Source organism: Columba livia, chromosome 1 (genome assembly GCF_036013475.1).
Source record: "Columba livia isolate bColLiv1 breed racing homer chromosome 1, bColLiv1.pat.W.v2, whole genome shotgun sequence".
NCBI lineage: Eukaryota > Metazoa > Chordata > Aves > Columbiformes > Columbidae > Columba > Columba livia.
Window position 1 is genome coordinate 91,499,793 of NC_088602.1, and position 26,409 is coordinate 91,526,201.

At 36.3% G+C, this 26,409-nt stretch overlaps 1 protein-coding gene across 16 annotated transcripts in view; it reads right to left on the reverse strand.

Moving 5' to 3' along the window:
• SYNJ1 (synaptojanin 1) overlaps nucleotides 1–26,409 on the reverse strand; it is a 64,634-nt gene that overhangs the window by 4,623 nt on the left and 33,602 nt on the right. For 3 of the 16 annotated variants that reach the window (XM_065066492.1, XM_065066498.1, XM_065066487.1), the window contains 13 exons: nucleotides 25,584–25,724; nucleotides 25,016–25,208; nucleotides 23,611–23,769; nucleotides 21,436–21,592; nucleotides 20,968–21,085; nucleotides 20,634–20,849; nucleotides 19,732–19,810; nucleotides 18,571–18,733; nucleotides 16,328–16,534; nucleotides 15,205–15,333; nucleotides 7,542–7,612; nucleotides 3,872–3,980; nucleotides 2,962–3,182 (listed from right to left, as the gene is read on the reverse strand). In XM_065066492.1, coding sequence (XP_064922564.1) covers nucleotides 2,962–3,182; nucleotides 3,872–3,980; nucleotides 7,542–7,612; nucleotides 15,205–15,333; nucleotides 16,328–16,534; nucleotides 18,571–18,733; nucleotides 19,732–19,810; nucleotides 20,634–20,849; nucleotides 20,968–21,085; nucleotides 21,436–21,592; nucleotides 23,611–23,769; nucleotides 25,016–25,208; nucleotides 25,584–25,724 — 1,963 coding nt within the window. Of the gene's footprint in view, nucleotides 1–641; nucleotides 666–2,961; nucleotides 3,183–3,871; nucleotides 3,981–7,541; nucleotides 7,613–7,708; nucleotides 7,748–9,437; nucleotides 9,486–14,547; nucleotides 14,587–15,204; nucleotides 15,334–16,327; nucleotides 16,535–18,570; nucleotides 18,734–19,731; nucleotides 19,811–20,633; nucleotides 20,850–20,967; nucleotides 21,086–21,435; nucleotides 21,593–23,610; nucleotides 23,770–25,015; nucleotides 25,209–25,583; nucleotides 25,725–26,409 lie in introns of all 16 variants that reach the window. The other 13 variants (XM_065066521.1, XM_065066504.1, XM_065066439.1 and 10 more) reach the window with 9 other exon arrangements.

Here is a 26,409-nt window from a genome sequence, read left to right on the forward strand (position 1 = left end):
AAACTGAACTGTAGAAAGAATATAAATCAAATGCAGCTTGGCACCAGCTGGTTAAGTCTTGTGTTCATCAACCAAGTAATCAAAAAGTACAAGATCCCAAAGAAACTACGAATCCCAGTTGGTCTTTATTGTAAGTAGAATTTGCTCTGAACAATTCTGGAACCAAATGCTTTTAAAATTGTAACAAACAATATATTTTACTTTGGGTAACGGTAAGTTATCGGTTCTTTGAGAAATGTGAAATATGTGGTTTATTTTGAAAAAACTTTGATAGTGCAATAGCATCAGGATTTATTTGCCTTAAAAAATAATGTTAACTCCAACACCTACTCGTTTTTTTCCAGATGGACTGAGATCAGGAGATTCAGCAGTGACTAAGCAACATATGTGAGGTTCTAATTGTTTCATAAAAGATGATGAAGCACAATATTTGCTATGGTGCTACTAAACACAGTTAACAGTATCAATTTTAATTGCATTATGAAAGGAAAAAGCAAACTATGGTATGACAGTCAATTCATTAATGGGGACAGGTGATTTTTAACGTGGATGAGACTGCAGATGTATGAAAACAAGATTCATACATCTTTTCTGCTTGAATAGATGGAGACCACATACAAGATTGGTAAATAGTCAGATACCTGTTACCCTGATGGTTGCTCCTGCTTGTGAAAGAGAAACAGACATCAAAGGAAAGAAAATTAGGAAGAAAATCCAAGTAACAAAGCAACCTCAAGTTAAAAATACTTCAAGTTTTCACAAAGCCATTTTTGGACATATGAATACAAACCAAAAATATCTATTACACACTACACTAAATTTTAAATTTCTGTTGTATTCTATTGTAAGACTTACAAGCTCTACCATCAAGAGTCAAAAAACCCAGCTCAAGCTAATTCTGATGTTATTTCCATACAGACATTCATTGTGCAGCTGATTGTGGCTTTTTTTGAAGACTGATTATAAGAGTTGGACTACTGATGGTCTAATTCTAATAGTCTGTTAACATGAAAAGCACTATAGCCCTCATTCTGGGAACTGTGTGTGTATAATCACTCTTCTATAGTAATAGTTTTCCAAGCTGAAAAAAAACATAAGACTTCTCATTCAATCAAAACCCCAAATCTCCTTAATTTACAATAAATAAAACTATTTAAAATAACTACTTTTCTTTTTGAAAGTATTGCTCAGTAATCTATAGAGTCCTGAATATTCACACGGTATGCAAGCAATTATTTTTATAAGGAGAGATTTAGGTTATTAAATATCACAATTGATCTTTGAATCGAAGGATGGGCTTGGAATCCACTACCTCTCAAAAGATTTTGTACTTACGTAAAGACCTTTTCCCAGAAAACTTTGTATTTACAATCAAAAATCAAGAAATGAAAGAAACGCTTAACTAAAAAAAAGAAGAAAAAGAAACAGAAATAAAAAACCCTAACCTGCAGACAATCAATGAAGCTGAAAGTGGGCCTTCCTTGTGATTGCAGAGCCTGTGTTAATCAAAGAAATCTGATTGCAGAGAACATGATAGTTCCATGAACTAGTCTTAAACTAGCAGGTTTGGATATTGTTAACAATCTAGTCACAACAATACGTAGCTCAAAAACCTCTTTACAGTGTTCTTGAGCATATTTTTGATTGCTGTGTATACACACAGATAAATGTAATTTTCATAATAATTTTGAAAGAACTGCTTGCACCTCTTCCACAAATCTGTTTCTATTCACAAAATCAGTTCGTTCTCAAGCACCTTATGCCTCCATGTATATTCTCTGCTGGCAACACTTCATACTTTCTATGAAACTGCAAGAAGTCCTGATATTCTATCTGTATATTCAAAAATATCTACCTTTTTTGGCCTAAGTTTCCAAAATGAAAAAAAAAAAGTTAACAGGCAGAGAGAGGTTCAGCAGAAAGAAAGGAAAAGCATTTAGATTTTTCAACTAGAATTCAAGTCAATGAGGACTGAATTTGGCTTCTTCGTTGTGGTACAAAATAGGTATGAACTAACTGCTTTAGTGACAGTGGGCTTCAGATGTAGAGATAAGGTAAAATCTAAAATACTGATGAAAACTTAAGTAGTTACAAGTATCTACAGCTGAGTTTGTTTAAAAACATCCGAACACCAGAAAAAAACCCCACAAATTTACTCTTGGTAAGAAGTGGGCACAAATCCATCAGGTTCAATAAATTTGTGCTTTTATTCAAGTAGTGTATTATCTGGCCTATCACCTGATATTGTAAAAACTAACAACACTGGCCTTTAGAGAAGAAGTTTAGCCTTATGTATATACAGATAACACTGTAAACCTACTTCTGCATTTTTTAAGCAGTAGTAAGAAAAGAAAAAAGTGTTTTTTTTTCAAAATAGCACTCTAAATGGTCCCACGAACAGAATATTTATGTTAGTGTATTAAATGTTCAGATTGTTTTGATATCTTTCTATATTTTAACTGACACTGGTGAATGGGGAGAAATATATTTCTATTAAGTATCTATCAGTATCATCTTCCTGCAATGAATTATTATAAACATAAACCACCACATCATGCAATCTATAAAGCTTACTTTATAATCAAAGCCTCAGTTAGCTAGTTACTATAGAGCTGAAGTCATGCATGTGTCATAATAAAATGAAATTTCTTAGACTGACTTTCCGTACAAAGCTGCCAAATGACAACGTAATTTCAAGAACAAGGTGTCCATTAAGGTATAAGTCATCATACAAAATCTTAAGTTATATGTTTAGTATTTAAGATGTTAGTTATTCATGGACACTACATAAGCAATTAAGCGTTATCCTACTAGAGCCTGATGATCTTTGAATGCAATCTTTTGACCTTTATTTTTGTTTGTTTGCTTGCTTTAGGAGTTTTTCACACATCCACGGCATTCAGTACAAGCTGTGTTAATTTACTTAATTAAAAAACATATACATAAGGTTTTATTACTTACTTGCTGCTGCGAAGGAGCAGATTCAGAAGGCAAACTGTGAGACGATCGGCTACGAGGAGGCGGTTGTGGGGGTTCCAGACTTTGTGGGGCACTTGACTGAGATGGATGTGATGTCACAGGTATCAGAGGTTCCTGCATCTTCAGCACAGGCGGTGGCTGAGTGGTGGGCTGAGTGGGTCCAGCAGCCTGAGGCTTTAGTGGTTCAGGAAGCACTGGTGAGCCTGTAAGTACATTTTGCAGTGGTTTTCACTGTAAAGAATTGTAATAGAAATCTTAGGAATGGCAAGAATGAGAACACGTGGCTGTGGAAGTACCAGACGGAGCTGCAGAAGGTGCTATTAAAATGACGGCTGTTCAAGGGCACTAGATTAGAAGTCATCACCAGTAAAAATTGTTACTATAGACACAAAATAGAGAACCAGAAACCATGTAATTCTTAACTATACTTCAGTTGTATTTAAAAGCATTTTGGAAGTCACTATTACAAAATGCATATTTTGATATTAATGCAATTTTAAAAACCCTTTAAGTCTAGGAAGTGGCTTTGAAAGTCAAACATAAACACTATTCCAAATATTATGATTACAGAGAAACCACTTCACAGAATGACCAACACCTATGACAGGACACAGCAACGTGCCCAGACCAGAACACAGCAATCCAATCAAAGTTTCTGATGGCATGACATCTGTGGGTCTAGAGCTCCTCTGACTGCTGCCTTTTATCTGATGAGGGTTTACAATACTTGTGAATAATCAACACTAACATAAACTGCCAAATGTTACTACATTAGAGAATCCTAATTTCTAATGAAAAAAGAGACATCTGTTGAAAACAAAGCACTCAAACCAGAGACAGCACCTCTTGACTGAATAGTAACTTACATATTTAACTTCTAAAGTAAACTTACCCCTTGGTGGTTCAGCTGGTTTGGTTTGAGTTTCAGGGGCTGGTCTTCCCCCAGATGGACGGACATGGCTTTGTGGTGCACTAATAACTCCAGCTCGAGGTGGAACAGTCTGACAGAATAATTGGTAAAAAGAAATTATTTTAGCTCTACTTTGGATCTGTAGTCATCTACTATTAAATGATTTAAGATGATTAGGATTCTGTGAAAAATACGTTATTTGATAACAGTTGCTGAGCTAATTTTTTAATGCACATAAAAAAGCAAAGAATATATTCTCGTAACATTATGAGGGTTCAATTCAAAGTAAAGAATTTTTACAGCAGTTTTCAACTTTATGTAAATATTTACCTGTGTGACAATGTTTGAAATACTTATTATTTTATTACTCCTAGTATGGTTATTTTACCTAAATCTGCAAATTGTTGTAAGCAACAAAAACAACAACTACTTTATTTGGAGATCTCATAAGGACACAAGGACAACCTACTGTCAATGCAGACTGTAGACACCATCTACCTGTTAGGCTATAGTTAGAGCCTGCCATTTGCAAATGGCAGCTACAGTCAATTTTACGCAGTGAAAGTCCAAGATATGTATATAAGACCATGGTTAGTTCTTTCCTCTGAAATTTCTTTTTGCTAACTATAAAGCAGTTACTCTTGTTCCTCAGCAAACAGTATTAATGAAACATATATTCTGCCTCATCTGTAGGCTTGAGTCTTCCCAGACTTGTTGGAATAGAAGTTAATATGCTGGGAATAGAATTGCTCTCAGAACAACAAAATAAAAAACTCTACATCCGTATTTAAAGAGAAATAGGAAATTATTCCAGATTACAACTGAAGCTGAATGAATTACACCACCACATTGGAAAGATGAATGCAAAGTATTTGGAAAAAAGTTGCTAGATTTCAGGAAAAAAAAAAAAGAAAAAGAAAAAAAGAAAAAATGTAATAATGAGGCAAGATAGATTGTAAGATTTGTTTCTTCTAGAATTTTGTGTACTTGGTATATTCTGACAAAATGTACGTTCTTGAAATGGTTTTCAGAGCAAACCCCATGACACAGCTCTCTACACAAACATGACTGAAGAACAAGCAAAGAAACTTTACCACTACAAAACACGTATCCTCCTTGATCCCACTTTTACTAGATGTATGTACTTTAATTCAAATGCTTTGCATAAAACTTGATTCATTATACTTGTCCATTTAACAACGGGAAGGGGAAGGGAAGGAGGAAGGGGAAGGGAGCGGTGACACTTTGGTGACTGTCCCTGGTCCTGAAATCAGTGACATGAAACGCTGCCCAAAAAACGACCTGAGGAAAAGGAAAGCAGCAATGGCAGGGAAGAAATCCCAACAAGGGTAGAGCTAAGGCTTGAAAAGCCAAGCAGATCTTAGGTGACTTCTTTTCAAGGCCTTCTATTATATTTGCTTGGTTGGTTTATTGTGTTGTTGGCGTTTTGTTGTTGTTGTTTTGGTTTTTTTGAAGGAAAATCTTATAATCTGCAAAAGAAGACATGCAGTCAGCTTTGTCTTGTCAAATTACGCTGGCGGTGCAGTACTGATGTCCTTTCTGGAAATGGGTAAGCAGCTCCAACTGCAGTCCAGCCTGGGTGTTGAGAAGTGCAGCACAAGAGAACAGCACTACTTTTTTTGTGTCTTGTTCAAATGAACACAAATTCTTGCACTTTTGCCAGTTCAAAGATACTGGTGGAGTCTCTTCTGTATGCCAGGGTTTTTTTTATTAAATTATTTTGATTTAGAAATGGCAAATCCTGTGCTGGCTCCAGATTAACAACAACAACAACAACAACAACAACAACAAAAAGTGGGCCATGTAGTGATATATTAATACATTATTTCCTCTGTATACTACATTTTCTTTACCCAGATTTTTAGAAGAGGACATTTTACATTTCTGGGAAAATAACATAAAAGTGCGAAGATCAAGAACTGTTCACTGTGAGATTCAGTCTCTTTAAAAAAAAAGAATCAGCAGAAAGTGATTCAGTGGTGGCTTTCAGTGGTTTCAACACTGTACAAGAGTTCTATAGAAATGGCAATAGCAGGAAGGTAAAACTTCTTTAAACTCTACAAGAACTCTGGTATCTCTGCACTGCTGGCAGCATTCTTTTGTTTCTTGCTCATTTAAAAGGTAGAAAAGGAACTCTACAACCATTTATAAATTTATACAGATTTAACTTAAACTCTTGTGGTTAGCTGCACAGCTCCAAGTCTGACAACATTCAAGAAGCAATTGGACAACGTCCTCAGACACACGGTATGAACTGTGGGGTTGTCACATGCAGGAACAGGAGTTGGACTCGATGATCCTTGTGGGTCCCTTCCAACTCAGGACATTCTATGATTCTATGATCTTTACTTTAACGGTGTCTTCACACACTCTCTCTTTCTCTCATTCACAACAACTGGTCTAACTCTTTACCTGGAAGAAAGATACAGCATTAAAGAAGAGGTGTGGTATTTGTTCATAGGTCAAAAAACTCACTGGTATCTATCCCACTGACATTTATGCAAGCAGAATGCTTTTCACCCTTACCAAAAACTCCTATCTGTGCTCTCCATCCTGTCAGTGTCTTTGTGAACATTATCCCAATGAGATGAGTGAAATGCCTTAGAGATGGAAAACAAAGTTCTCTAATGACCAAGAAACTAATAAGAAAGAGACAACTTTTGCTGATTTTTAGTCTGAAAAACGTCTAGGTATAAAGAGGTATGATCTAAGTTAAAGAGACTGGAACTCACACAAAGGGAACAAAGTAAGCACGAATACTGTGGTTGATGTAAACGTAGAAAGAAAAGTCCTTCAGGCTGCTGCAAAAATTCCCTCTGAAATACGCTGCAAAGTCTAAAGAATTATCAACAAACAATACCATTTCTTAGTAATTCTTTAAGATGACCTATAGATATTAAAACACTTTCTCCTTCCCTAACACAAGGCTCCTACTTGGTGCTGTTAAGAGAAATAACGCAGATGTCTTCCATCTCTTGATTTCTTGCTTGTAGTGAAGCATCCAAGTGCCCACGAATCCTTCATTCAATTCCTTCATTTCAATTCCACAAATAAAGAATGAAATGCAGAACTAATGTTTATTGAATGTTTTGTTGAAATAGTTGAATGTTTCACTTTTACATTAAGAACCTTATCAAAATTAATTTTTAAAACAAGGTACAGAATTCCATTACACATCAAGTAATCAGCAATATATCAGTTGCCTATATAATACATTAACTGCCTGTAACCAATTAACTGCCACCAGGATATACATTTCAGCACAGAAGATAATACATTTTATCATACCAAATCAGCAACGTAGTCAACAGGAACATACAATGCAAAGAATAACTTCACCCTTCACAGTTATTTGAAAGTGGACAGAAAATACAGAAAATACTATATAATTTGGGAGCCTATGAAGTGATTGCGTAGAGTGCAAAACAATAAAGTCATGTCCAGTATATATACTCTGAAGGATTTTTAGTCAACAGACAAGAATTGCTGGGGGAATTAACTCATATAAGCCATAAAATGACTAGTTAATTTTGCAGTTTTCTTACCTCTGTTATGACTTACAAAACCCCACTGCTAGTGTAATAAACTGCTGAAACTTAGGAGAAGAATGATTTTAAGACAAAACACCTACCGGTCTGGTTGTACCATATCCAGCAGTTCCTGCGCTTGAAATTCCAGTTGAAGGTGGAGGCTGATTACGAACTGGAACAGATATCAGAGATTGCTGACTTAGAACTTATTGCAAAATGAACTTCTTTCTATATTATAATTAGTACAAAGCATCTATATCTGTATTACCTAAGTTATCTTTTCTTTGTGTTCCAGGACTTTTTGGTGCTTTGAAGCATGGAAAAAAAATTAGATTATCTTTGTTAGATAAGCTAGAAATGGGTATTATACGGCACTGGCACATTATCAGTAATGGAAATGGGAGCAAAAAGACATTAGTGATTTAAGTTTTTACATATTAAAGTCTAACCATCAGCTATGCTGTTACTCTAGCACACTCTTATCCCATGGCACACGTGAAGCAATCTGACCCTTCGAATTACAAATAAAGTTAAATCACCTCCTATTTGTTGTAAGCTAAAGATGCCCACTTGTACAGGCACCCTGTGTTCTCAATCGTGCTAGAAGCAGTTGTTTTCTTTTGTAGTATATTCTGCAGATATTCTAACAGCAGTCTTTAAAACAAAGAGCGCTTATGTAACATGCTGATTCAAAAGTCATGCGATCAGAAGAGTACATCTAATCATACATGGTTCAGCAACCTACAGGGTCTACACCAAAGTTCTTGAACCTACTGTCTTTGTTTATGGGATAAATATATTACAGCACCAACCTCAACATTTACATGCTGATGCTAACAACAACCTTGTATGCAACATTCAAGTTGTGAAGTGCAAGATATGAAAAAATAACCTTTACCTCAGAAAAGTGCACAATTTCTAACAGGCAAAGAAGTTTACAATTCTGGCTTGTGTTTCTGTTGCCTATTTCCCAGGAAGGTAAAATCACCATGTCAGTTACAGTAACTGGAAGGAATATTCTGTGGTACATAAGACACTTAGTTTATCAAATTGACTTCCAGTTTTCAGACAACCCTGCTTTCTTAGAACCTGTTAGAATGGGCTTCTGGGTACAGTTCTCAGTATTGCAACTTGTACCCTGAGCAACCTGGCACTAGTATATCCTACTTTGAGCAGGGCGTTGGACTAGATAACCACCAGAGAACCCTTCCAACCTGACCTATTCTATGCATATCGTGATTTTGCCAATTTAGAAAAATGAACCAGCAATACAGCAAAAATTAATTGTAATATACAGGAGGACACTTTAATTTTAGCTATATTAGAACTTTCACTGCTATACCTATATTTGCTGCAAAGGGTGCCATTCCTGAGGGAACATGAAGAAACCCCAAAACATAACTCCACTGGCATGGCTAAAACAGGACCCATTCAGCACTACATGTGCATATTCCAACTAGAATAATGCAAGAGAGATGCTCCTCATAAATGTACGTCACATACACTTAGGCACCAGAATGAAAATACATACACTGTATTTTGTACATACATCTCTCAAGGAAGCAATACAAACATTAAATTATAGGCTAAATTATTTAAATGGAATTTTTTCTCCCCAAAACATATGAACATATGTAGTTCTTTATGGAAAAATTAGGCTTCCAAGTTTCTTGATTTAGTTGCAGGCATAGTATTTACTCTAGCAATTAGTCAGCTACAGCTTCTTCTTCTGAGTCAGGCTTCAAAGTGTTGTTCTTGATTAGTGCAGTCCAATTTTCACTTCATTTTTCATAAAGGAAGACTGCCTTCTATAACAATTCACACCATGGCTGAAAAGCAGCAAGCAACTTGCCTGTCTGAAAACTGTTAAATAAAAGAAAATAAACCCTACACAATAAACACCTTCATGAAACCACCTTTAGTATCACAAGTGCAACAATATTACTTGGGTATTAAATTAGAAATCTGTTTCTAGAATACAAAAATTGTTATGTTACCTTCTACTTCTCTCCTAGCTACCCCAGGACTGGGAGGAGCTCCAAGACCTTTTCAGAGAAAGAAGAGAAGCTGTACATTGCATAAGAAAAGCAGTAGATTGAGAAAGTAAAAACCAGAAAGAACACTGCCACAAGACAGTTTGACATAACTTAAAAATGGCCTAGCTAGGTTGTCGTTACTTGTAGGAGATAACTGTTCGCAGCAGCATGGGGAAACCAGACTGATATGAATTAAGGATCAGCAAGTACGATCATGTTTAGAAACATGCTATTATTTCTATTTTACATTACAGTTGAAGGAAAATTTCACTTCTTCAGTATTCACTCTCCACAAACTTTTATAAATTCAGAATGATATTAAATGTCAGTCTTGAAATTCTTCTAAAGCAGAGCACACACCTATGCTCAAACACTTGAAAATAAACCTGTACATCAGTTATAGCCTGCAACATTAAGTCTGTTTCCTGTAATTCAGGAGCATAGTGTGTTTCTGCCAAGACTACGCATGAATAAACAAGTTTGTGGATCCAATAAGTTTCCCATTTTATACAATGTAATGTTTTCTACAGAACTGTATCATTAAGTTCTCTCCAAGCAGCACTCTGTATGTGGCAAAGCTGAATTCAACTGGTGCACGGTAGATGTTACAGTTCAGATTGAGAGAAAGAAGATTTTCAGTTATGCATAACCATGCTGAATTACTCTATTGCTGCAATAGGATCAAGTATATACGGCATCCGTAAAATTGTACGGTAGAAACACGGCAGGAAATAGATAACACTAGAGGGTATGCAAAGGAGAAATCTGTAAGGCATGCGCATAGGAATAACTAACAGTAATATCTGGCAACTCTGGAGTGGCTCAAGTACAGAGGAAAGAAAGGGAGCCAGTGTTCAAGAATCCTACCTTAAAAGCAACTTTTGCCTTAGCGATGACACAGCCTCATGCTTTCTCATCATGTGCCAATGTGTGGTATCTGCTCAGGAGCTCTCTATGATCTGGAAAGAGTGCTGTGAATTTTGTCAGATACGGGTGGAGGTGTCACTCAGAGTAGGAAGAGTGAAGGCTGCAGATGAGGCTGGCATGCGACTATCTCCAGAGATGTCAAATCTCTGGTTTTGCTGAACATCTGGTTCAAAGATGTTATACATCTGTTATATATGTTGCATATGTTATATATTCTGGGTGAGTTCCAGGCTCTGCCAATTAACCTTAGATTTCCATCACAAAGGCTTCTGACAGTGAACTTCTCTGAGAGAGAAACAGCGCTGAGGAGGGATGAACAGAGATTGCTTGTAAAAAGGGGCACAGGAGGAGAGTGCTGCCTGGGAACGTTTCATTGCCTTCAAGCACTAGCCCTGCAACCCAGAGGGACCCTAGGGCTGAAAGTGGAAACCCACAGACTACGAGAAGCCTACCTGCTAACTGGGGAAAAATAAAGGGAGGTGGAGAGTAGCTCAAAAGAGTACAGGATACTCCTCTGAACCCTCTGCGGTCACAGAGTCATAAAGCTAACTGTGCATCTCAGAGTTATTAATGGAAATGGACAGAATAAAACCTCTCCAAGGGCAGGGAAACAGCCTCTTCATTTCACAGATCTTCTGCACTTTCCCCTCCCAAAGCTCAACTCAGCCTCTACTTTGGACAGGTATTTTCAGGCTGCTCCTGTTAAGCAAGTCCTGGTTTATGCAAGACTGATTAACGAAATCAACTCCTTTCAGGAGAAGGAAGGCAGAGAACCTCTTTGCCCATAGCATATAGACGTGTTCCTATGTTGGGGTACCATGTCGGGGGGCACGGACTTCTGGTGCATGAGGTTTTGCAAATTTAAAAATTTTCATTATGTAGAAGAGAAACAGCATAAAGGTCAAAGACCACAAATTTCACTTACTAATAATATTCTTCAGAGATAAAGCAAAATTATGGTGCTGTGATAATACTATCACAGTGGACATTATAGGAAGATTTTCATCTTCAGGACACTGAAAAATGTACATCTTAACTTGAAACAAATTTTTTGGGGTATCATTTTAAACTGTCAGTGTAGTCTGCATATAGATTGAAATCTCTATTGCAGTTTGAAACAGTGCTTTGCAAGTAAAGATTTCACATACTTGTTTTAAATAGTATTTTAAAGATAGGGGTTGGATTTATACAGAAACGACCTGTAACTTATGCCCTGACACATTTTAGACAGAACTGCATGTTTTGCAAAGACTACATTTACACACTAGCTTAATGGAAAATAAAGCAACCCCACCTTCTCATAAAGTAAATTGTGCATTTGTGTGCACATGTGCGTGTGTGTGCGTATACATAGATACCTTTTGCCTACATTTGCCTACATTCGAGCAATGCATTTACTGCTTTAGCATTAAGGCTTCTTGTTCCCTCCATTATTGAACATTCCTTCTTCAGTAAGAAAAGGGCTCTTCCCCATATTTTTTAAAAACAAACAAACAAAACCCCAACCAAAAAACACCCCAAACACCATCAAAAAAAGCCTTTTCAAAATGACTGCCATATCCTAATGCACCCAAACCTGAACTCTGTTTTGTAAAAAATGAATAAAAATAAAAGCTGCAGGGCAAAAATAAAGATGTTTGGTGGTTCTTGCAAGGGTAAGTTTAATGCGTGACCATGAATATCAGTGTATACTACTAATAAGTACGTGCTGCTTGGTGCATCTATTGTCATAGCTTAACGTACTTGCATTTCTTTAAATGTCAACTTCATTTCTTTATTTTCTAGGTTTATTTATTTATTTGGAGGATAATCACAGTGAAAATAAAATAAATTTTACCCAATTTATTGCATATACTGAAATTACTGTGCATTCTCTCAATCTTAATGTCATTTTAACAGTTTAAACCAATGATAAGATACAACTGTATACCTTTCCTGCATTAATCAGGAAAAGTTTAATGTTATTAAAGGAAAAAAAGAAATACAAAACAAAAGTTATCTTTTAACTTCAAGTAATCAACAATTATCAGCCTCTATAATTTTTAATGTTCTGCAAGAATCTACTCTGTAATGTATTAAAAAAAATTCCTGGGTAAACAGAGTGCAACATTTTAATTTTTAACTATAAAAAATCGAGAGCATGTAAAATCCTCAGTGGAAATCTTCCATACCTCCATATCCATATCCAAATCTACACTTTGCAAACCCCTGCAATGAGTACATAGCCTTGTTTCCTTGAATTCTGAGTTACTTCTGATGTAAAATATGACCAAATTCTAAAAAAAAGCTTTGGATGCCCAAATCCTGTTCCCATCTTCAAAGCATACTGAGCCATTAGAAGAGATGCTATGGGCACTGAAGGAAGCGAAGCACTCAGAAAATAGGTTAAAACACATGGGAAAAAAAAAGCGTAACATTTAAAATGTACAACATTTTAAAGACATGATCAATGTCACTTTGCTACAGAAGTCTAAACCCAAAGTTGAATACACTTTAACAGTACACAGGGATATTTTCATGGGGCTTTCGGAGCTTTCACTCTAGGTAAGTGAACCAGATGCCATTTCCCCAAGTGTAGTGACACACTATGACACTTATACTACTTCCAGTCCTGTGCTAGCTTACTCAGAGCTGAGCTCAGGTAACGCTGAAAAGCAAAACATTTTAACTTATAAATGTATGCCATGAGTGGAAAATGAAGAGGGTAGAAAATATACTACCGTCTCTTTTAAAAGATTGCATAAAAAGCAAGTTTTATGCAAGCTACAATTCTTCATGGAAAGCTATGTTGGGAAAGGGTAAAAAAAGGTGACTGCTCTTGGCGCAATTGAGAGAGACTAGGCAAACAGGATTGTATCAGTGCACATAAAACTACCTAGGACTGAAGTAGTACAATTAATTAAATCTTACATATGTTGTGTGTTATGTATAAACTGGCTATTTTCTAAAACTTCAGCATTTTAACTAATATTCAAAATATTATGCCTTTGGCATAATAACCTCCTACCCTCAACTGTATCTAAGAGCCTTGCACATCTCCAGCCAACAAAAGAATGTTATAAGTTAGCTGATAATTATATACCGTGTAAAATAGTTTACTTATTTTCTGAGATTGCTCAAAACTTCTGAATTATTTTCTCAAAAAACCCTTCTTTCCTACCAACACAGTAGCAACATCTGAAAAGCCATTAAGAAAGTTATTTCAGAGCCACTAACTATTCTCTACTCCATCCCATGTATTAATGAGCTGATTTAAGTCCAAGCAGGACAGCTCAATGATGAAGTGGGTGACAAAGAAGGACAAGGATTAGTTTCATGAAGAAGCACTTCTGAGAATGTGTGAGTCATTATTACATGCAAACCCAGATCAAGCTGGTAAAAACCAAAACTAGCCTGAAGGGTTGATAAGGCCATCAGCATTATCAAAAGGGACGGAGTTAGGGGAGAACTAGTTTGGAATTTTGTTATTTTGCAAAGACCTGCAGCTCTCGAGTGCCATGAAAGTAACTGAATAAATTATTTTGCTAAGTTTGTGTTTCTGAATTACATGCTCCTTCCAGGAACTATGAAGGATGTTTCATGTCTCTAGGAAGGCCTTAGAAACACATTTCAGACTTGGAAACAAAAAATAAACTACCTATAGGTTAGTGTTCAGCTTAGAGACAAATACAGCTCAGTCATGTGGAGCTCTCTTAACTGGTCATCATCCAGGGGAAACAGGGCCAGACCAGCAGTAATGACAATTTGAACAATTAATTAATGGATAATGACTGCAAGTAGCTACAATCACAGTCCATTGTACAATGCTCCTTGTCATGGACTGTGAGGAAAAAACTCACCTAAACTAAAGACAAGTTTCTGCTTTCACAGAAATGTTAGCTGGGTATATTTTGACCAGGACAAAGTAATAAAACCCTGGACCTATCTGATTATAATGTACCAACATCTGGAGAAATATTTTTTCACTAAAAAGTCAAATGTAATTCAGAAGAGAAAACAAACCCTGAGAAAGGAATGACATTGATCTTTAAGAATTACTGGTTTTTATACCTTTGACCGTCATTGTATTAATTATTGTCACAACAGACCACCATAGTAGTTTTGCTATGCAGTTATTCATATTGAAAACAATTAAAATAATTACCTCCAAATTCTTTTCTAGCAGGTGCAGGACTCCTACCGCCTTACAGTATTTAAGAAATGAATGCAGCAATAATGAAAAATATCAGTACAGTAAGAGGGAAGAAAAAGAATGAGAAAGTTAAAAATGACAAGGGTCAGTACGTTAGTAACTATGTTGCCCATATGCTTCTGAACATCCAGTTTCTTAGTGCTCAATTGCTTACATTCTCAGATGATCCAGATGAACTCTACATTAAAAGCTCGGACATGATAAAATGCACACATACTGATGCAAAAATTAAAGGAATATAAATCAATGATTGTACAAGATTATTTACCTTTTATTTAAAACTTGAAGATGCTATAAAAATGAAAATGTTGAGTAAACACTGCTGTGGGAAGCCCACATACTTAAACTCTGAAAATAAGTTTATAAAGATTTTAAAACTTATTCACTAAGCAAAGACCATAATATTTAAATGGTACGGAAAAATGTTGTTATTTCCCATGCTGTTATTGCTATTAAATGCATCAACTAAACATTTTACTGAAAAACTGGTATGTTCCATTGAGCCCCAAACCAACATATAGGGTGTACTTTGGGCGTGGCACTTCAAAGTTTAGCTCACAGACCTGAAACAAAATATTCCTGACCTCCTGATGTACATCACCACATTACCTGATGGTGGAGGTGGCCTCTGTGGTGGAGCAGGGCGTGCAGGAGGAGCAACGGGACGAGGTGGTGGAGGACGTTTAGGCTCCAGGCTCTGAGAAGACTCTTTCTGCTGTGTACTGTGCTGAGGTTCAGCTGGAGAATAATGACAGAAAACAATGAAAAAATCAATCACTTGTATATTCTAATCACACGAAAGTTTTTCTAATAGCAAGTTATTTTTACAGAGATGACAGTCAGTCCCCAGCCCTGGAAAAAAATGATACAGAAATTTTTGCAAGAGGGAAAACAAGATTAATAAATTCCTGGTGAAAACAAACAGATTTCCTAAACCAAGATTTTTGTCTCATATGCTCTAATCAGTATACGCGTTTCATGGAATCCTAAATATTCTTAAAACCTGCAGGTTCCAAATTTTTATTTTGATGCTAATCTATTAATTAAGTGCTCTGTAAAAAAGCATTACAAGGGGAATTCTGAAGACATTTTATCAGTCTTTATAAAGTTACTCCAAATTACATTGACATTAACTGTTCTAGAAGCCATTCCAAACACTGTAATTCTAAATGTCCACTTTTTCATTAAAGTTGCGTTTAAACAGAAGCTTTCATATTATACACCCAATTTACAAATCTACTGATTACCATTTACAGAATAGAGCTGAGAGAAGCATTAATTGAAATGGGCCGTATTTGAAAAGTATGACTAAAGTGAACTGGGATTATACTGACACATTGCAACAGAATCCTCGAACAGAGGTTTCAAGCTAATCAACACAGAAAGCATATTAATCGCATAGCTTTTTGAGATGTCTCTTTCATGATGAAACACTAAAGAACTAGAGCAAGTTATGCAGTTTGCAGCACCATAGATCAGTGGACAGTGTATTAAATATGACTCAGGAAACAAAGCTCTTCCACTGCCCATTAGGAAAACCAAGACACAAAGAATGAGGTGATTTACCCAAGGCCACTTACGCATAAAATGCTAGATAATGACAAGAATAGCCTTCTATATTATTTTAAAAGCTCTATTAAAAATCATATATAAGGTAGCATTCTACCAGTGGGCCATGCAGCTGCCAGATTGTATAGTAGTAATAGAGGCAGTTGAGCAATGTAATACACACTGTGTGTGGAAACAGGTGGTCCCGGGGTTTTTGTTGGTGCTCGGCTCGGTCTCACTGGTAGTGTAGGTCCATCTGACAGCGTAGGGGATTGACAGGGACTGGAACGTGGTGAAGAGCTTGGGGAGGTTCCAAGACCAGAGCCTGAAGTTGGCTGTAGATGCTGAGGCAGGATTTCTTCTACTTCAGCACTATAGTCATCGATGTCTCCTAAATAACAAACCCCACCCCCACAAAAGAAAAAGCATGTCAAATAAAGAGAAGAACAGTTATTTTACAGTTATTTTTAAAAGTGGGGAAATTATGAACTGATTCTGGGCATGGGATTTCCTGCAAAAAGCCCTCAAGTTCCAAGGAATTAACTCAACAACGCAAGTATGATTCTTGCACCATAAAATTACACGTGAAGAATGCATGTGTATTGAAACCAGTTGAACACACTCCAAATGCATAATATATATTATAGATCTATATTATAGGTAATTATAATAGTGTGGCAAGTGTAATGTTGCTTAATCTAAGAAACAATTACCTTTACAAAGAAGACCTTTGCAAAAATTATTTCCTTGGTTTGCAAAAGATGGCAAGCTTAATTTATTGTTCAGAAGGCTAAGCAGGGGATTTCAAGATATCTGCTATTTGTAATACCTTCTGTTTCAAAAGGTGATGACGTCTAAAAAAAAGGTTCAACATGGACATGTTTTTGAAAAGTAAACTGTCAATTTAGAATATTTTGATGTTGATGTTCAAAATGCCTAAACCAGACAATTAGCCAATCACACTCCAGTAAGTCCACAATAACCTTTCTTCCATAACTTGTAGGCTTCACTCTCTTCAGGTATGTGAATGACACACAATGCTCTACTGAAGTTCCAGCTCAGCAGTAACAGAGTAACCAGGCTACTAATTTGACATTAGCTCTTGAGCTAAGAGTCTTGTAGGATTTGAGATGTCACATTTCAAGAGAAACACACAATTTCACACACAACTATTAACAAAATTGACCAATCATGCAAGCGCCTAAACTGGTAAAGTCCCATTTCCTACCTGCACTGGAAAACAGATAAAGTATTTTGTGACACCGAGACCAACACAAATTCCAACTTTTCATACAGGTTTTCCCTATCTGTACCCTCACCAAAACATATCTTCCTTTATGAAATGCCCGTACAAAAGCCCCTTAGTCTACTCTTTCCAGAATATATAACTGCCATCTCTTTTCTTGAAACTTTTGCAATGTTACGTTTGCCACTAAGGAGCTTTGATAGAAATTCAAAGCAAATGAGCTACTCAAACTTAAAATAAATAATTACAGACACCATGACTACATCTAGAAAGTACACCTCTTCAAGAAATTACAAAAAAAGGCCCTGTAAAATACATACAGGAATGCAATATAGAGGAAGTGTCAGCAGGTAAGGTGTGGGACATCTGTTTTGCTGCTGTTTGAAAAACATGTTTTACTTGCCAAGGATGTAAGAGAATGTCTTTTCAAGTAGAGAGGGAGTGAAGCAGACCTTTCATTAAATTAATTAATAGTTTAAAATACAAGCTGTGACAAAGTACATAGATTAGAAACATGCAAGTAAAGAAAAGCAGAAATGCAGAGGCACAATTGCTGCAACAGTGATACTCAGGAACTTGAGGATTTCACTTAGAAAGGCATGACACAGAAATATATAGAAACCTTTCAGGGAAAAACCAAAGCCAACAAAAAACAGAGAACTTGAAAACAGCAACTCATCAGTGCCAAAGATCAGCCTGTTTCAATGGAGGCTGAAGGTTTCCTTGCCCAACTCATATTTGCCTGCCAGTCAAAGACTCAACAGGTGTCTTCTGGGGACTGGTAAGCATATCGACGCTTAGCATGGGATCTCATTAGACCTATTAATCTATTATGTGTATTGGCAAAACAATAATTGCTTTGCATTCTGAAGCTGTGTATATCCTGCTTACAGGCAGTCTCCAGGAACAGTAAAAGTTGCCTGAATGAAGTGACCCTGAGAGGGGTGGTCACAGGATGAAGTGTGAAGAATAAATAAAACGTCAGCAAATTAGTAAAACCTAGAGATACAGCACAAACTGACACTGCTCAGCAGGTTGTCAAGGTACTCTTGGAAATAATGTGATTTCTAATTTATCTGTTTTAGATGGGCATAAACTTGTCAAATAGAAGTATGGTACATGCATTAAATTATTTAGGACTGTAAGCATTTCAAAACAAGGAATACTTTATTTCAACAAACCTTCCATATCATAGTCTGCAGTAACCTCAGCATCTTCACAAAGCAAAGTGGAGCTTGTTGATGAAGGCAGCCCAATATTAATCTTCTCTAGATTCATTTCTTCTTCCAAAGTTCTGATCCAATCTGGATTTTTCAAGCTTATGTTTATAATCCTTCCTAGTAGCTGAATTGCCAAAAAGGTAAGCAAAAACCAGAAATTGTTAACAGTAGGAACATTAAAATTCAGCATTCTAGATTTAAAAAGGGGAAAAAAATAGTGAAAATATCACAAATAAGGTTATCAGAATTTCTGGGACTAAACAATGATTGTGAGAAGTCAAAAACTAATTATCCTTTTCATTTTGTTGGGGTAAGTAAGTATGTTTAGGTAGTTTAAACTGTTAATTACAACAACAGTTTTCTAAAAAAAGCTAACAACTTGTTTCATAACCATATTAATGAATTATTTTTAGAGACTGATAAAACAGCAGGCCTTCATTCTGCAAACTGACACATGACACTGAGCCCCCTCCTGCACGGACTGTCAGCAAAACTCTCAGCAGATGCGAGGACCCAACTGCAAACATCACATTACAGAATCCAAGTCTTAGCAACAACACAGATCAGTAAGAAGTTGAACATGAAAATTAAAATTTTTATAAAAATTAAATAGTGGCCCTACAGAAGTCAATTAGAGCTGAAATGTTGACAATTTAAGTGATTGCAGTACAGGAGTGCCGAATTTAAAATAATTGCAGGCTATAAATATGATAAACTGGTTCAAACTACAAACTCAAGGTTAAAACTCAGCTTTTTAAATCACTACAAAAGTATATATTAAAAACCCCTCATTTGATGAAGATGCCCCTCAATATAGGATCTTCATTTCTCTAACAGCCCATTCCTTCTAAAAATAAATTAAGTTTGGTACTTCTCTCAAATGGCTTTTGATAATCAACATAATGCTACGTGGCTATCAGAAGTATAAAATAAAATAAACAAAATAAAACAAAACAAAACAAAATAAAATAAAATAAAATAAAATGCAATTGCCTAGTATGGAACTTGAAGAACTTTTAAGAGTTAGAAAGAAACAAACAAACAAACAAGAATCCACCCAAGTATTCTTTAAAAAGTTGGATTTTCCCTTGCTATACATGAGTTCAGTAATTTTTACATTACCTCAGTACCATTCAAATTCATAACGTTCAAAGCAGAGCTTCCTTCCAGAAATGTTACCCACATCTTGTCTTCCACGAATCTGCAAAGCCCATTGGAAAAATTAAAATAATTTAATCTACCTACTAACTTTTGAAGCCTCTTACTTAAAGGTTTTTCAATGTTTCACTTGACGGAGAAGAATAACTTTAAGATTGCTAAAATATATATAATTGGATAACAAGCTTTAACTTAATGTATCCTTGCAACAACAACAACAAAAAAGCAGAAGTGAACCAGGTAAATATCATACACCAAAAGCACTGTCCTCTTAAAAATTATGTGACTACAGTTACATATTCAACATTAATTGTGTGGCTACAGGTTAGGTATTTGTATTGGGTGTTCCACGATACATCATGCTATGGACTTGGGGCTATGCTGCTAGTCTTCTGAAAATAAAAACAAAACCAAAATACAAACACAAAACCAACACCAACCAAACTAAAACAAGCCCCCCAGACCCCAAACAAAATACCACAACACTTACAGTACAATTCACAGCTCAGTGAAAACGCAACATTCACAGGGATCCTCTCATCTTCAGTTCATTTAAAATTACTAATCTAATTTTAAAATACAAATTTTGTATAAAATTACATAAGTGACAAATTTTAAGTGTGCCTGGTTTCTGGGAAAGTCAGTATGATACTCTATCTCCAAAACAAATAGTATCTGGGAAAATTAAGTCTGAAAACAGAGGCACATACGGGTATGTAAGACTAATTTTCATTCAAGTTGAAGTCTAAATGTTAAAAATGAAGCAGATCATAACTGAAATGCCCGCTAAGAAAGTAACTTTATCCAGGAAACAGGTGGGAACAATGAAAAAGAATAGAGATTTAAACAAAAAAAGTGCTTTTAACCTTATCAGTATAACTTCGCCATAGCTTGCAAATTTTTGAAGAAGTTCATCAATCAAGTAATCATCAAAATAGTTTTCTTCTGCTGAAGAACTTCTGATGGAGACCATTATAGTACCGTCAGGTGGTCCTTGCATTGCAATCACCTCCTTATAAACTTTTTGTCTCTCTTCTGCTTCGATTTCAAATATGTCGATGTCAATCAATGCAACCACAGGCCTTGGAAAAAAAAATACATGAGAAAAACTTGTAAGCAGAGTATCTGAGCAACAAAATATACAGCATGAATACTAAATCTTCCATGCTTAGGAAGTAATGTATAAAATAAAACTGAAACCTGTGATCAGATGTCTTCAGCTCTGCTCTTCCATAGTGCAACAAAGTACCAGGATTCCATGTATAAGGGACATTAGTGTCATCGTGAAAACTAGCATTTAGAAGATCCAGGTCTTCAGCTACATTCAGTATTAATGAAAACAAAAGGGGAAAAACAGGGATTGCAAGAATATGCTTTACAAAATAAGCTATTTGTAAAAAGATCAAAAAGAAAGTACATCGAAACCAAATGTTTTACAGAAAAAAACCCAGAAGTTCCTCTTGAATTACAGAAATATCAGTAACTGGTATCTAATTCTTTATCCTCCTGTTCAGCCTCACTGTATTTACTGCAAATGCTATTACAAGCTTTCTGTCTGAGGCACAGTCAGGGACAGAAGCTCAGAATCACTGGCACTCTGAATGTAACTACATGGATTCTATAAGCCAGTTAAAATAATATTTTAAACAATTAAGGAACCAGTCAAACCTGATCGATCAAAAGGCCATTTTCTCCTTCTCCAAAGAATACGGTCTGTCCATGCTGGTGTGCGACATTTTTCACTGGTGTCATAGTCATCAGAAAATAGATCATATTTGTAAGTAGGAGCAAAATTTATTTTGCCTTCCAAAAATCCTCTAAAAATCTGTAAGAAACAAAGCACTTATGTGTCATGCCAGAAGACAGAAACAGATGGGTAACAGCTTGAAATTAATCAGAATTCTCTTTTCTAACAGTGAAAACCTGTATACACATCTCAAAAAAAAGAAGTTAATTTGAAAATATGAATCCTTCTCCCAAATTATATCTGCTGAAAACATGCTGCATTTGTCACTAAGACTAAATAGTGACCCAGACCTATCATCATTAAACAGAAGTATGTCAACATTTCTATCTTTAAACCCAGGCTCATGAGCAACCTACTGTTCCCCCAATGCTGTTCAGAACTTGAGGTCACCCAGAACACAGATGCTGTCCACAGCATTTTAATTAGTTGATTAGCTGCTCACGTGTCAGCAAACATTGGAATTTAAGGTTTATATTTTATGTACCTTTCTGAACATGCAAAACATTCCCCCAAGTTGACATAAGATGCCCCACCAATAAACCAGAGATAAGGAGGAAAACAAAAAGTCTTTAATACATTCAATATTTCAATATGAACTGAAAGATTAGAGAGCTAATATCACCATTTCTTCTCAAGTGAATAGGAAAAAAGAATAAAAAGAGATATGTGAAATTATTTGTCAAGGTATTGTATTTAGAGATACAGTCAACTGAAAGGAATCGAAGAGTCCATTAGGTACTTTGCAACATAAACAGTTACAGCCAGCTGACACAACACTCTGGAAGGCCAGGAGATTTACTCACTCCTGAAGTGTTTAAACTAGACATAAGCTAAAACCCTTTAGTTAACCAGCTCCGGTCTTGAGTTTAATCTTGCATGGTCAGTTTTACTTCACATCAGAGATCTGTAAAATATAAATCTAACTTAGATCTTATGGTCTGCATCAGGTTAGCCTGCTTTTCTTGTTGGAAATAAAAATTGGAATCCAGTCAACTTAAAAATCAATATCAGAAGATCAGTATGGGAAGATCCATAACTTCTGAGTCAATTTATTAATTTCTTTGCCTCCCTCTGCTGCCCTGCCAGCCACTTCCAAATACTGGAATGTTAGTCCAACAGTGCAATGCTATTGTTGTCCCAGCCAGGAGACTATTTTAAGTCTTCTTCATATTCCAGTAGTTTCCATAGACCTTTCCAGTTTCATAACTACTGGAAGTGTCCCCAAGACCCCTACACCTCTCTTGTTTCGGTTGAATTGACAGGCAATCATGCTGTCTGCCCATTTGAACATATGCTGCTTTTTCTCTAGGAACAGGGCTATACAATAAAAAAAAGTAAAATTATCAAGTGTTTTTCCTCCTATTCTGGCACACAAGACAGCAGCACAAATGGAAGAGAACCCTAACTCAGAAAAAAGCACTGCTTATGATCAAAGTGCTGGCAAGCAACCAAAACTAACAACAGAGGATTGTCTCTCATTTTACAGCATTCCCACATAAAGCTGGAAAGACATATTACTTTCACACAGAATTTGTTTCGTTACAAATTTAATTGCTATGTGCTGCCTCCCAAGAAACCCTAAAAATCTAAAACCTGGAGCCTTCTCCATACTTTGTTATTCCACGCTCTTTTTCTTTGTTAAGTAAAAAGGCTACATTTTGGACTACTTCTTTTTCCAACAGAATGACAGTATTAGACCTTTTACTGCAGCAATTTAAAGTAAACAGTAACATCACCAAAAGCACTTGGATAAATATTTTTTTAAATAGTTGCACCTGATAAAAAGAAAACCATTATAATTAGTAAATTGCAACACAAAGTTCTAAAAAGATTATAGAGTTTCCTTTTTTTTCAGGAGAGAAAAGAAAAACCTCACTCCTATAACTAGCGGCTGTATTTGTATTACAGCCTCTTTAGGCCAGTGGCTACGAATAAGTTACTAAATGTTGCTGTGTCCCACCCTTTCATAACAGTGCCTGGACAAAAGCAATAAGTAAAATATGCTGTGGATATAGATTTACAGAAGCACCACAAAAATGGCTAAAGCAAAAAAGAAAAATAAAGTATTCTTAAGTGCAGTAACATTTGTAAGATACCTGTCCAGAATTCTTCTGATTGATAAGCTGGTCTCCTGCTATAAGGGGATCCCAGTTCTGTTGTCGTATTAGGTCCTTAACCTCCTCATTTGGAATATCTATCCGATAATTAAAGTCACCACACCAAAAGATATAGTCATGGGAAAAGAGCATCCTTCCCTGTAAAACAAAAGCACACAATGAAGTTAAAAACAACCGAGTGACCAATTTACTAGTTCCAGGTGCAGAAGTTCAGTTTTTGGCTGTAAAATATGCATCATTACTAGCAGATGAGCTGTTAGTATTTAGTGGTTATATGGTTAGAACAACACGGCCAACTGTATGGTATTCACACATATAGAATATGAAAGAAGTAACATTTATTTTGTAGTTTGCGTTTCTAAACAAACATGAATCATCTGAATTAGATTCTAAAATTCTTCATCTTTCTAATCCTGTTTTAGAAGCCTGCTCTAAGATGACGACTGCTACCTGTGTCATAAAGAGGTTAGAAAGAAGAACAAAACACTACCCTAGGACCTTGTGGCACAATATCCCGACAAACTGAAAATTGCTTTGTTATTCAGATTTAATTGAAAACTCTTCAGTTACATACAATTTTCATGGCTAGGGAGAGACAGAAGGGCTCTCTTAGTTTAAACAAAGCCTAGGGTTTCAAGTGAGAACTTTCACTTCCTTCTTTGTTTTGATTTTTCCATTGCTCTTAAGTAAATCAAAGCAGATACACTGGTAGATTAAAACAGCAGCATTCGGGAAACTGTTTCTAGGGACCATAAGAATACAGTACTTTCAAGAAAAAGTGAAACTTGACCATGGGGTCAAATTCGGAAATCAAAAAACTCTGTAAAATAAGATGTCAGACTCCTGCAGAGTGCCATAGAAAAGAACAAAGGACAGTTTGACTACAAAATTTAAGACAGGTTTAAGTCTCAAGGAAGCATCTTGTGGCAGTGATAAAACTATCAAGTATTTACTTGGTGTTTGGTAATCCTTTATGAGGATATGGTACAGAACTGTACGATCCAACATGACAAAAATGAGTAAGCAGTAAGTTAAAATTAGTTAGAAAAAAATCTTTCTTGTGTACTGAAAACAGTGCTATTTCCCATGGAAAGTCAGAAATCTATAAGGTTTGTTTTCCATGCTAAATCCTTGATGCAGGTGAGTTCATGTTTCACCCTTCTCTATCAGTCATTGTAATGGAAAGGTCTATTCTTTCTGCAGTCTTCTATCTTAATAAAAATTGTGGGAACTTAATTATCTCTGAGATCTCCAGCCCAAGGAAATTTGATTTCTACAGGAATCTGGGGAGAGGAAAATAATAAACAGAGCTTTTGGATGACACTGCTGCAGTTCAAGCGGTGTAACTTCTCATTCTTTATGAAATTTTAACATTGTTGCTTACCATTGGAAAACTGAGCTTGCGAGCTATTTCTACGAAGTCTTCATTTCTCTCTTTAACTTGTGATTGCCCTGCAGCAAAATGGCTGCAGACAAAGCAAAGACTCGATGTATGAAACAACATCCGAATTGCTACTGCACCTTTATTACCAGTGGCTCCTCCCATGCCGGTCTTTACGGTGTCAACAGCAACATCCCTAAAAGAGTTAACAACTATTAAACCTCTACAATGGCACAGAAGTTAATAGATGTAAGTATGTCTGAGTATGACATTATGTTGGTAAGAGAACATTTTCACATTGTCCTTTTAGCAGTAAGGCCACTGGGCTATTTTTAAAATGTGCCAGCAGCTATTGAGCAGGTAACAATATAACACTTCAGCTTTTCAAGCTTTCATGGCAACTGATGCGGCATTTAAAAACTAAGATAAAAGAATTTAAGCAACTAGCTCCCCAGAAGATGGAACAGCTCTTTTAGAGCCCCATATGCTTCTTAGTACACTTGTATGTTCGCTTGCAACACAAAGCAAATTGAAGGTGACCCAACTTGGGCACAGCTGTGTGTTCACTGACCTGATAAAAGGAGCGTGCTGGGGCCTGATGAACACAAAAAGGCAGACGCCCACCAACTGCTCAGAAGCCAGCAGCACATACTTGTAATCTCTTGATATGGTCTTCTGCAGTTCAGCAGCCCAGAGTTTCTGATTGGTTGTGCTAGCAGCAAGATTAAAAATGCCAGTTTTAACATAAATCAAACCAAGCAGGTATCTAAACTGTACATCCAGTTAAATAAACTTCATACAAGAACCTTAACCAAGCCTTGAGGTAGTAAGCCAAAGCCAAGTTGTGAATGGTGCTCAAATGCCTCTTAGCAGAGACACAGGCTATAGACTGTCATGACATCATCACTTCAAATTCAGCCTCATAAAATGCTGCCTCACTTTTGTCAACACCACAGACAATCTTAGGAGTCAAAGCTCTCTTTCCTGCATTTCTGAGGCTGGACTACAGGAGCAAAACCCAAGAATTTTTCTAGGGACTTAGTTCCAAGCCTGGAGCTCAGTCAATACTGGAAAACAGAGATGACCATGGTCTCTGATCAAGAAGAAACTTCCTTGGAGACCTAACAGATTATGGTTTTCAGAGCTAGCACATATAAATGAAAAATATCAAACATGGAAATGGTGTTAACTCGATATAGTATGAAATCAGGGGATGACAAACTGCCACTTTGTCCTCAAGACAAAAGCCTGTGCAAAGGCTAACAGTGCTACAGGCTTTAGATGCTTTTTCTCAACGAGATAAAGCTTTCTGAACACCAGAAAACATGCAAAACAGGCAGACTAAACAATGGACAATGTGTACACGATGCTAAGACTACACATAAAGCCTTCATCAC